Below are 13,063 nucleotides of genomic sequence, written 5' to 3'. Positions count from 1 at the left end.
TGGCACTTTGCAGATCTGCGCTTTTTCATCTTCAGATTTATACAAATAATGTATAATAACCAGCGTATTCATTGCTTTTGTTAAGTCTTCTAATGGTGAACTGGATCCACACCCACAAATCTGATTGTTACTATGTATACTTCCATCTACTACCTTTGTATGTTATTGCTCGGTGTTCAAAAAGCTAAATATTATGCCTGCACCCACGAGGTATCAGAATGTGCTCACAAGAAGGCTAATGAAGTATAATCAAAATACATTGAGAAGCCAATTTGTCTGTGGTCATGGTGTTAAGTCGACAGAAATAGTTGGGTATTATTGCCTGAATCACCGGCATCCCATTGTTGTCTTCTCTTACTGAGATTTTCATATTACCCGGAACACAACCCCCCATGAACCATGGACGTTGCCGTTGGTGGGGAGGCTTGAGTGCCTCAGCCATACAGACAGCCGTACCGTAGGTGCAACCACAACGGAGTGGTATCTGTTGAGAGGCCAGACAAACGTGTGGTTCCTGAAGTGGGGCAGCAGCCTTTTCAGTAGTTGCAAGGGCAACTGTCTGGATGATTGACTGGTCAACCCTTGTAACACTAACCAAAACGGCCTTGCTGTGCTGGTACTGCGTACGGTTGAAAGCAAGGAGAAACTACAGCCGTGATTTTTCCCAAGGGCATGCAGCTTTACTGTGTGGTTAATGATGATGGCGTCCTCTTGGGTAAAACATACCGGAGGTAAAATAGTCCCCCATTCGGATCTCCGGGCGGGGACTACTCAGGAGGACGTCGTTATCAGGAGAAAGAAAACTGGCGTTCTACGGATTCCAGCTTGGAATGTCAGATCCCTTAATCGGGCAGGTAGGTCAGAAAATTTAAAAAGGGAAATGGATAGGTTAAAGTTAGATATAGTGGGAATTAGTGAATTTCGGTGGCAGGAGGAATAAGATCTTTTGTCAGGCGAATACAGGGCTATAAATAAAAAGTCGAATAGGGGTAATGCAGGGGTAGGTTTAATAAAGAATAAGAAAATAGGAATGTGGGCAAGCTACTACAAACAGCATAGTGAACGCATTATTGTGGCCAAGATAGACACGATGCCCACGCCTACTACAGTAGTACAAGTTTATTTGCCAACTAGCCCTGCAGATGACGAAGAAATTGAAGAAATGTATGATGAAATAAAAGAAATTATTCAGATAGTGAAGGGAGACGAAAATTTAATAGTCATGGGTGACTGGAATTCGGTAGTAGGAAAAGGGAGAGAAGGAAACACAGAAGGTGAATATGGATTGGGGCTTAGAAATGAAAGAGGAAGCTGCCTGGTAGAATTTTGTGCAGAGCATAACTTAATCATAGCTAACACTTGGTTCAAGAATCATGAAAGAAGGTTGTATACATGGAAGAACCCTGGAGATACTAAAAGGTATCAGATACATTATATAATGGTAAGACATATTTAGGAACTAAGTTTTAAATTGTAAGACATGTCCAGGGGCACATGTGGACTCTGACCACAATCTATTGGTTAGGAACTGTAGATTAAAACTGAAGAAACTGCAAAAAGGTGGGAATTTAAGGAGATAGGACCTGGATAAACTGACCAAACAAGAGGTTGTACAGAGTTTCAGGGAAAGCGTAAGGGAACAAATGGCAGGAATGGGGAAAAGAAATACAGTAGAAGAAGAATGGGTAGCTTTGAGGGATGAAGTAGTGAAGGCAGCAGATGATCAAGTAGGTCAAAAGACGAGGGCTACTAGAAATCCTTGGGTAACAGAAGAAATATTGAATTTTGTGGTGTCACAGCAAGACACCACACTTGCTAGGTGGTAGCTTAAATCGGCCGCGGTCCTTTTAGTACATGTCGGACCCGCGTGTCGCCACTGTGTGATCGCAGACCGAGCGCCACGACAAGGCAGGTCTCGAGATACGGACTAGCACTCGCCCTAGTTGTACGACGACTTTGCTAGCGACTACACTGCCGAAGCCTTTCTCTCATTTGCCGAGAGACAGTTAGAATAGCCTTCAGCTAAGGCCATGGCTACGACCTAGCAAGGCGCCATTAGCCTTACATAGTTTGATAGTTATCGTATGAAATGTCTCATCAAGAATGCTGTATTCACATGAAGATATAAAAGTTAAGTATAGCAGCTACGTACTTTTCTTGCTACCATTCACTACTTATCCTGTTCCAGAATTCACGCCCGTCTGCGTTAGATAGCGTGCATTTCGGCCTCCTCTATCTACAAGGTGTTGGCACATTTGCCAACACATCAAATTTAATTGATGAAAGGAGTAAATATAAAAACGCAGTAAATGAAGCAGGCAAAAGGGAATACAAACGTCTGAAAAATGAGATCGACAGGAAGTGCACAATGGCGAAGCAGGAATGGCTAGAGGATAAATGTAAGGATGTAGAGGCTTATCTCACTTGGGGTAAGATAGATACTGCCTACAGGAAAATTAAAGAGACCTTTGGAGAAAAGAGAACCACTTGTATGAATGTCAAGAGCTTAGATGGAAACCCAGTTCTAAGCAAAGAAGGAAAGCAGAATGGTGGAAGGCGTATGTAGAGCAGGCTGTTCCAGCTCGTCGGCTCCGTTGTGAGCCGCGGAGCGCTCCCTGCTCCAGGGAGCCGTGTCGCTCGCTGTGATCATTCAAGTGGGCCGGCACGCCGGTACGTGGCACGGCTGGCTGAGGCAGGCGGCAAGGCAAGCGTTTTGATGTGCCAGCTGCGTCTTACAAGATCGACAACCTCATATTCTTAGCTGCTAAGACGTGGTGACGTGCTACACCAGGAAATACGATGTTCAGGAAATAAATAAGAAACAACTGTTTTACAAGAAATAGCATACTAAATTCATTTGGCCTCTGTAGCTTGACATTTTTTTTTTTCATTACAAGGTCGGAAATATCACGCGTCAAAGTGTTCGCAGCGTGAATGCGGAGGATGGCCTTCTTTGTTGCATCCTGAAGAAACGATCGTTCCTTACTTTTTAGTCTTTTCATTGCTGAGAAATGCTGCTCACAACAATACGTAGATCCAAACATGCACATGATCTGAGCGGCATTGTTGTGAAGCTTGGGAAATGTTTTTTGCTGTAATGCACGATACCATTGTGACAAATCCTACATGTCGTAGTACCTCTCTTTCAACAAAGATGAATTTTGCAAATAAATAATCTACAATTGAAGTGACGATGGCAAGTCGTCGGGGGAAACTGAAAAAGGAGCGCTGACCACCTTAAGTTCCATTTTCAAACTAGTGAGGTCTCGGAATCGTATTTCAAACGATGTGATGAGCTGCTTTAACTTTGCTTGGTATTCGACGAAAGTAGTATCTTCAGATAGTTTTAAAGAAGCAAGACGATTGAAGAACGCTAAATGTCCATTACTCATCTGCCTCTCAAATAAACGTAACTTTTGCATGAACGCTTTGATCTGGTCATGCATGTCTACGATTAGCTGCCCTTTGCCCTGCAATGGCACGTTTAAGTTATTCAGATGCATAGTTATCTCAGCTAGGAACGCCATTTTGTATCATTCAGACAACGCATTTCTTCCCCTTTCATTTAGAGAAAAAGGGACATTTCCTCACGAACGGCAAAGAAAACATCAAGAACTTTTCCCCGACTCAGCCAACGAACTGTACTGTGGTAAGGTATATCCCCATACTCCGCTTCCATATCTCTCAGGAACCCTTTGAATTGGGGATGATTCATACCGTGACGCCGCACAAAATTCACACACTTCACAACATCTTTCGTTACGCCACCTAGCTCTACTGTTTCAGCACACATTGCGTCTTAGTGAATAAAACAATGAAGAGTCAAAATGTCTTTCCGGAATTCCTGAGTTTATTTTTCAAACGAGAAGCAAAACCTTAGTGGCGCCTGATCATTTGTGGTGCACGGTCTGTCGCTACAGAATGGAGCTTATCCCACAGCAAATTCATATTGCCCTCTGATTCACAAACAGCTTCAAAAATGTCACGTCCTGTTGCAGTGTAGTCGAGTGGTACAGATTCAAGAGTTCTTTAGTTACTTGCAGCTCCATGTCAACACCACGCACAAAGACTGCAAGCTGAGCACACTCCGATATGTCGGTGCTTTCGTCATGCTCTAGCGAAAATGCAACAGAGATCTCCGCCTTTTTCCTGGCTGTGTCTCTAAATCCGTTGCCATGTCTAGGATTCGACGGGACATTGTTTGCTTCGACAGGCACACCCCTTCAATTGCTTGCATCTCCGTTGAGAAAAAACATTCTGCAACTGCTACCATGCACTATTTTACGAATTGTCCCACCGAAAACGGCTTGCCACTCGTCGCAATGATGTGAGCGACCCTGTAGCTTGCTCGAATTACAGATTCAGTACTGTTTTCTCCGCTATCATTCACCTGAAAATTATAAACGCATTACAGAACACGAAGTATGTTGCATGTTTTGATACCCTCCGTATTACGAAACCGTTTTTAAACTTCCGTCTCCTGGTATGTCGTTCTTAAGCCTGGCTACCAGTTCTCTGCGATCAACGCCTTCTACCTGATCGTAGTGCGCTCCGTGAAGAGGTGTATAATGTCGTTTTATATTGTACCTCTTCTCAGAATTAAATACTTTATGACATACAAGACACTGCGGACTAACATCCCTCTCAATGAATAGAAAGGTATCCTCCAATAGAGGTACAGGGCTCCCGTGGCTAGTCATAGCTGTCATTCAACACGGATTATTGCGTCAGTTGCGGCTGCATGCGGCCAGGGGGCAGTGAGTTCGCTTTCCCCCTCCATGCGGGCTCCGAGCTGCCGCAGTGAGCGCTCCGGACCGCTCCGGCTCCCTCGAGCTCGGCTGGAACAGCCTGATGTAGAGGGTCTATACAAGGGCGATGTACTTGAGGACAATATTATGGAAATGGAAGAGGATGTAGATGAAGATGAAATGGGAGATATGATACTGCGTGAAGAGTTCGACAGAGCACTGAAAGACCTGAGTCGAAACAAGGCTCCGGGAGTAGACAACATTCCATTAGAACTACTGACGGTGTTGTGAGAGCCAGTCCTGACAAAACTCTACCATCTGGTGAGCAAGATGTATTAGACAGGCGAAATGCACTCAGACTTCAAGAAGAATATAATAATCCCAATCCCAAAGAAAGCAGGTGTTGACAGATGTGAAAATTACCGAACTGTCAGTATAGTAAGTCACGGCTGCAAAATACTAACGTGAATTCCTTACAGACGAATGGAAAAACTAGTAGAAGCCGACCTTGGGGAAGATCAGTTTGGATTCCGTAGAAATATTGGAACACGTGAGGCAATACTGACCCTACGGCTCATCTTACAAGCTAGATCAAGGAAAGGCATACCTACGTTTCTAGCATTTGTAGACTTAGAGAAGGCTTTTGACAATGTTGGCTGGAATACTCTCTTCAAATTCTAAAGGTGGCAGGGGTAAAGTACAGGGAGCGAAAGGCTATTTACAATTTGTACAGAAACCAAATGGCAGTTATAAGAATCGAGGGGCATGAAAGGGACGCAGTGGTTGGGAAGTGAGTGCGACAGGGTTGTAGCCGCTCCCCAATCTTATTCAATCTGTATATTGAGCAAGCAGTAAAGGAAACAAAAGAAAAATTCGGAGTAGGTATTAAAATCCATGGAGAAGAAATAAAAACTTTGAGGTTCGCGGATGACATTGTAATTCTGTCAGGGACAGCAAACGACTTGGAAGAGCAGTTGAACGGAGTGGACAGTGTCGTGAAAGGAGGATATTAGATTAGGAAATGAGACACTTAAAGTAGTGAAGGAGTTTTGCTATTTGGGGAGCAAAATAACTGATGATGGTCGAAGTAGAGAGGATATATAAAGTAGATTGGCAATGCCTAGGAAAGCGTTTCTGAAGAAGAGAAATTTGTTAACATCGAGTATTGATTTAAGTGTCAGGAAGTCGTTTCTCAAAGTATTTGTATGGAGTGTAGCCATGTATGGAAGTGAAACATGGACGATAAATAGTTTAGACAAGAAGAGGATAGAAGCTTTAGAAATGTGGTGCTACAGAAGAATGCTGAAGATAAGGTGGGTAGATCACATAACTACTGATGAGGTGTTGAATAGGATTGGGGAGAAGAGAAGTTTGTGGCACAACTTGACTTGAAGAAGGGATCGGTTGGTAGGACATGTTCTGAGGCATCAAGGGATCAGTAATTTAGTATTGGAGGGCAGCGTGGAGGGTAAAAATCGTAGAGGGAGACCAAGAGATGAATACACCAAGCAGATTCAGAAGGATGTAGGTTGCAGTAGGTATTGGGAGATGAAGAAGCTTGCAGAGGATAGAGTAGCATGGAGAGCTGCATCAAACCAGTCTCGGGACTGAAGACCACAACAACAAAAACAACAACAACAAAAACAACTGAACACAAGACGCCGAGATAATTGTGTATATTCTCCGTGACGATACATCCCACATTCCATTCATCCTGATCCATTCCTTACGTGCATCGGCGGCAATGAGTGATAGGAAAGTTGTTGTGAGGTGACGAATAACAATAACAAAATAACCAAGAACGTCTGAGTATTTAAATGGTGCAATGCAAAAATGTGTGTGAAATATTATGGGAGGCACTGCTAAGGTCATCAGTCCCTAAGCTTACACAGTACTTAACCTAAATTATCCTAAGAGCAAAGACACACACAAATGCCCGAGGGAGGACTCGAACCTCCGCCGAGACCAGCCGCACAGTCCACGAGTGGAACCTCCCCCCCCCCCCCCCCCCCCCAGACCGCGCGGCAAATGGTGCACTGAATAGGTGTTCTTACCACTTTTTTCCCACTGCAAACAACCAGAACAGAATTCAGTAACAGAGAGAACACTGTAGCCATTCATATCGCTACTACCACGAGATATTACCTATCAACTGTCCTTGCTTTACATCAAGAGACGAACATTGCGTCACCGAGGTGATATTTGAAATACATTTGTTTTCTCTCTCTTTCTGTCTTTTTCGTTTTAATTTTTTGAGGAAAGCATCAAGAAGCTCGAGTAATAAGCAAGTAGGCTTATAATCTATTTATAGTTATTTTCATCGGGTTATACAATGCAAAGATACATCTTTTAAGTGTATTAATGCGTAATTCCAATTATTGATAGTCTATTCATGAACTTTCGCGCATTCAGTGGGGTGAAACCTATCACAGAAGCAAGCAAATCACAAATATTTCTTGCGCCATGCGCAACACTCAAACGAAATCTCGCTGCACTGACATATGTTTTCCGAGCAATATATCAGAATATTTCTGATTCATGTTGCTAAATACAGCTCTATCAGATATCAATGTGGATGCGTACCAAGTGTATAAAAGTATATCTTAAAATACGCAGAAAGGAACAAAGACATAGCCATGAACAAGATTGTAACTGTGGTCTACAGCATCGTCGTATACCACCTTGACAACTCGAACGGTGACTGTGTGTTCTCGTGCTGTAGTTTGATACCAGTAAACGTAAGTAACCGGCCGAGCACTGAGGTCAGTAACCCATAGATCATTAACTTTGGAACTCAGTGCTTTAACGAGCACGGTCCAGTTGTAGGTGGTATGCCATTGCTTTCCTCTGACCTTTTAGTTGAGTTACCTAGCCAGATAATAGGGTTACCTACAGTTTAACGTGGCTTTCGGACCACCGTGCAACTCGGCATTTTTCACATCGACAAACACTACCCGAGGGGAAATAAGTGTAAAATGGGAGATAAAAATCGTTGGACTGACCAGGGATCGAATCTGAGACCTTTGTATTCGTACTCTTGCTCTATACCACTTTGCCACCACATACCAGATAGAACCAGTAACGTACTAATAAAACGTTGTATTTGTAGACGCTCTTTTTGTGTACAGCATTGAAAATACCATTGTCCGTCCTCAATTTTGGCCTCGATTTTTTGAAAAGCTAGGGAGAGTCTAGCAGACAGCTAGAACGTCCATACAATATTTGATCAAAATCGGCAGCGCACATATCAGACCCTCACCTTGTGAGACTTACAAATCGGAAGTTTGTGGAGACTGTTTCCCCTGCTCCCCACAACGAGCGTTCTAAGTGACATACAGCAATGTATGCAATACCTCATATAAACTGAACGCCACAGTTTACTTCAGTCTTCAGTACTAAAATATGTTCGTTTCTTCGAAGTAATAGTTACGACTAAAACATATTTCTGTTTAACCTGAATTTTGCTAAACAGATAGAACTATTTTAAGGAGCTGTGTTAGATGACAATTTATATCATGGTTCAAGCTCTTGTTTTTTACGACATATGTGGTAAATCAACAGCTGCGTATTTCAGACTAGTGATTTTGGCAGATATACCCATAAACTGAACCCACCTATCGGTTACAATTGGATCGTACGCAACATGATTTAATGATATTGCTCTAAACGTTCCAATCAAATCGTGAATATAATCTGTGTGTCACAGTATTGAAAGCTTGAAATCTTGAATGGATTTGAATTCGGTGCTCGTGCGAGTGATCTACGTCCTGTGTGGCACATCGTTTCCTGTTGGCTTGTGAGTCGGTTCTTACTTCTGTCAAGGCGACATGACACAGCTCAGTGAGTTTGATAAAGGTCGTATCCTAGCGCTTTATGAAGACGGCTACTGTATCAGTGCCATTCCCCGTGTTCTGGGATACAGAACATCCACTACTCATCTCTGGGTGAAGAGGATGGAAGGTGATGGCCACTTAAACCATAGTCGTCGCTCTGGACGCCCACGGACTACCACAGAGAATGAAGACAGGAGTATACTCCGCTGCAGTGATGAGGACCCTTTCAGGAGCAGCAGAGAAATTAAAAATATCCTGCAGCTAACAGTGAGCAGGTCGACCATACGTCGTCGGCTCAACGAGGAAGGAAAGTATGGACGGAAACCGTCTGTTAAGGAAATGCTGAAAGAGCAACATAGGGCTGCCACGTTAAATTTCGTACTGGCCTACAGAAGGATGCCGCTTTCATTCTGGGAACTAGTTATACTTACCAACTGCTCCAAATAGCTCCGTCCATGTGTAACGACCACGTGGAACCAGATACGACCGTAAATATGTCCAGCAGAGCCAAAGGTGTGGCTGGGCGTCTATCACAGTTTGGGGCTGGATATCAGCAAATGGCTGCGGCATGCTGAGGGAACTTGAGCGTCCGCTTTGTAGTGCTTATTACTGCGAAATGTTGGAAGAACTCATACTGCCTTCTCTTAGTCAGCTATTTCCTGGAGGACGATGTAATTGCAGTGAATACTAGCCCAATCCACTGCATAACTGCATAAATGTAAGAGAGATAAGAATGATTATAAAACTTCTGGACACGAGCCAAAATCAGGAGAATATGTACACCTCAGAATTAGTGTAGGCCCTACATACAAACAGGGGAAGTGCAGAAAAATATTAGCCCTGTTTTGATAAATGAATATCGGGCTGAAAAGGAAATAAATTTCCATTGATCATATACTATCATCTCGACTGCATGTAATTCCTTATTTCTATCCATGTGTAGCAAATTTCCCACAAACTACTCAAAATATAACATCCCATACACATCAGAGTAATATACACCTGCTATAAACACGTAATGAAATACATCTTTTACTTAAGGGGACGATATCGAAAATGATGTTGAAAATAAAATAAATAATCGAACCGTCTGTAACAGAACATTGTAAAAATTCGGGGTGGTTTCGTTCTGCAGTTTAGGGGCCAAAGTGATGATGGTTACTTTGTTACTTTATGGAAGTGAAATTTCGGTTACCACGAAAAAAAAAATATTTTCAACATTTCAGTTAGGTTATGTGAAAAATCGACAAAAAACCTTATCAGAATGCCAGATCGTAGAATTCTCCAGCAAATCGTGAACTACAATTCGAATGCTTAAGTGTGGTCATAGATACCTATTACGTTCAGATTTTATAATATTGCGTATTTTTGGAAGTATCACGTTCTTGATTTCAACTATAAAACTGAAGTTGAGTAATATTTTTTATGGTTTCACTTTTTTGTAGCTCATATTTGCTGCTAGCATTGTAATATTACTGACGTTAGGCAAATGATATTGCATACAACCAGCGTTTGCTGTCAAAAAACAGACATTTCAAGTCAAGCATATAAGCAACGGTAGTGTGACGTGTGAGATGTACAACATAAGATAAAGGTTCACTTTCTCTGTCCAAGGCCTTTTTATTGGTAAGGGTTCCCATGATGAATTATAGGAAGTGGACACGGCGGATAATTAATCGGATGTGGATAAAGAATCACATTGCTCTTTCCTAACTTCCTGTGCTTCATAAATTAAGTTGGCGGGTATTTTCTCTCACTCGCGGCAATTTTTTATCCAAAATTCGGAAATTAAGAAACTGTCGGAAAATACCAACATCAGATATTACGCAGTATCAATTGAAAATCTATCACCAGGCTTGCTACGACGTAGGGCAACGAATTACCAACAGCAACATCCAACGGGTGAGTCGCACACGCTTTAAGGCCATGTCAGTTCAACAGATTCTTAATGAAACGCAATATAGATACACATTTCGAAGTGCAACGGTTTGATCACTGTAGCTACGATTTTGTATCAGTCATGGAGGAATTTTGATAATGACAGGTCACGTCTGTTTCATTTCATCTATTTACGAAATGCGTAGAACACAAAACCACACAATATCGACCCCCATTTTTAGCAAAGAAATAATAACTACACAGTGTCTCAGCATCTTTGCATGGCTCTTATTATAAGTAATATCGTTGAATGTAAGTTCCAAAGTCACTGAGTCCATATTAAAGTCGTTTTATAAGAGTGAAGCGGTGGACACCGCATCCGAATTCTGTAGCTTCTAAACCGTGCGCTTTCCACTCCTACGTCTCTTACTGAAACCGTGTGCAACACATCACTTACCTTTCCGTACTCGAGCCATGGCGCGTAGTACGGCCTCCTCTTTACCTCGGGCACAGCGACATGATCACTTCCGACACGCTCCGTCATCTTAAAGCGACTCAAGGGATGCGTTTCCGCGGATACGAACTTAGCGATCATCAACTGTCTTTCATTGTTGCGTGTGCCGTGGCTTCTGCAATGTAAATGACTTTCTATTCGATCTTTACATGTAATCGAGTAAGCACTGGATATCAGAAGCTGTTGATTCGGAAACTTCATTTTTGTGTGGTAACCACGTGTTTCATCTCACTTACCTGATGTGCTTCCTTTGAGAATGCTATACGCCTACATCATCACCTAGGAGCTGACGTCACGGCTTAGGAATGGTATCAGGTAAAGTCATCAAACTTAATATTTTTGTTCAGAACTTTATGTAATCAGAAAACAATCAGTCATACATACATTTTAAATATATTGCAATTTCTGATTAAAAGCAACAATACTTCCAATTTGCCTTTTATGTAAAAAAACGTACTGTACTTCAAAATTTGTACTAATCATTCCACAAACGACGACTAGAAGTGAAGATAGCCTTAATTACAGCTAACCTCATTAGAATTTGCATTTCGGAGATATTAAGTTGAATGCTTGTACCAAACGCATAAGAGAGTCTGTACAAGTGACTGGATTGTCTTTTGACTACATAACGGCAAAATACTTTACTGCGGTCGATGGGCAAAACATCAAGTGCAAAATTTTCATAACAATTTCTGCTGTCGTCCTGCAGGAGAACAAGTGGAAGGTATATAAAGATTGTTGTTTCATGTCACCCCAGGCAAGTAGAAGTTTCTAAAGAGCACTGCTGTGCCAAGTTATGAAAAATTGTGTACGGAAATTTATGTAGTAATCTTCCCACAAGTTTCGTTGCAGATTAGAATACAGAATAGTGTTGGTAATTGTACAGCGCCATTTATTGTTGATATGATTCACCTAAATTGCCGCTGAACTATAACGGTGATAGTATTATTGGTCAGACACACACAGGATGCATATTCAGTAACAAAAAGTATTTGTCCACATGATTAATAGCTTACATTCAACCAATTAATGTCTTTCAGTAATTTATGATTAGATCTATCTGATTATGCAATACTGGGGTAATGAAATTAAACTGGCTTCACTCAGTTACTTTTTCTTTTTAAAGGCAATATTTTACGCTGAAGGCATCAGGGTAATTTTTCATATGAATTCTCTAGGAACGTCGTCATTTACATTGAAGGTATCGCTATCTGTATCCTGTTGTTATTTTCGCCAGTTGCGCAATTAACTGAATCATCATGCTCCGTAAGAGCACTTCTATTTAAAAAATTAAAAGAAAAGAAAACTATAATGACCATGAGACTTAGTGCTGCGTACCGCACCCTTGTTAAGTACGTGACGGTAGCGAGAAGACGGCTTCAGACCATGAGTCACGGTTACCGCATGACACATACACTCCGATGCAGCAGCTAGATGCAAGTGGTTACGACTGTCGGCGAAAGGTGTCAGCTTCTTATGGACTACGAAATTAGCAAGTAGTTTAAAACTAATTTTTGAAACAAAACTGTAGTTATTATGCTTATTATGACTGTCATTAATTACTGTTAATTTGTTTATTAATCTGAAGGACTGTGTCAATCGGAAATAAGATATTAAATGATAACTACACGTTGGCGTGAGAACTGTGATTGTACAGAAAAGGTGAATTATACTCAAAAGGGAATTTTGTAATGCACAACTATGGTGTTTGGAAAACAAGAAACACACATCGATAATTCTGTTTTTGTACCCTCCGTTAGAAAGGTGCATCCTAAAGCAAAAACACAAAGGGAGGGCGCAGTACACCTCCATGCCTACAACTGTCCTGCCTCACTAATTTTCCGTGTAAGACCTCTAATATATTTTGCTTTACGTTTCGTTTCGTTTCTTGTTCACACAGCTTTAGAACAATGTACAATGAAAAAATTTAGTATGTTGATAACATTTTACAATGAAAAAGGGCGAGGGCTTGGATTTTGAGGAATTGTCGTCGTGTAAGGGTTTTCTGATGCTAGTTGCAGAAGTGAACCACTTGCCCATTGATTCCAGGAAAGCTAAGTAGCGAGAAGAAGATCGTGTGTGGCCATCTT

At 41.7% G+C, this 13,063-nt stretch overlaps 1 protein-coding gene across 1 annotated transcript in view; it reads right to left on the bottom strand.

Annotated features, from left to right (window-relative positions):
• Window positions 1-11,003, bottom strand: part of LOC126452313 (uncharacterized) — an 88,997-nt gene extending 77,994 nt beyond the window's left edge. The window contains exon 1 of the mRNA XM_050091057.1: window positions 10,917-11,003. Coding sequence (XP_049947014.1) covers window positions 10,917-11,003 — 87 coding nt within the window. The remainder of the gene's footprint in view (window positions 1-10,916) is intronic.
• Window positions 11,004-13,063: the final 2,060 nt, after the last annotated feature.

The sequence above is a fragment of the Schistocerca serialis genome, unplaced genomic scaffold (assembly GCF_023864345.2).
Source record: "Schistocerca serialis cubense isolate TAMUIC-IGC-003099 unplaced genomic scaffold, iqSchSeri2.2 HiC_scaffold_849, whole genome shotgun sequence".
Classification (NCBI taxonomy): domain Eukaryota; kingdom Metazoa; phylum Arthropoda; class Insecta; order Orthoptera; family Acrididae; genus Schistocerca; species Schistocerca serialis.
The sequence above is the reverse complement of the archived record's forward strand: the minus strand, read 5'-3'. Positions and strand labels throughout refer to the sequence as shown.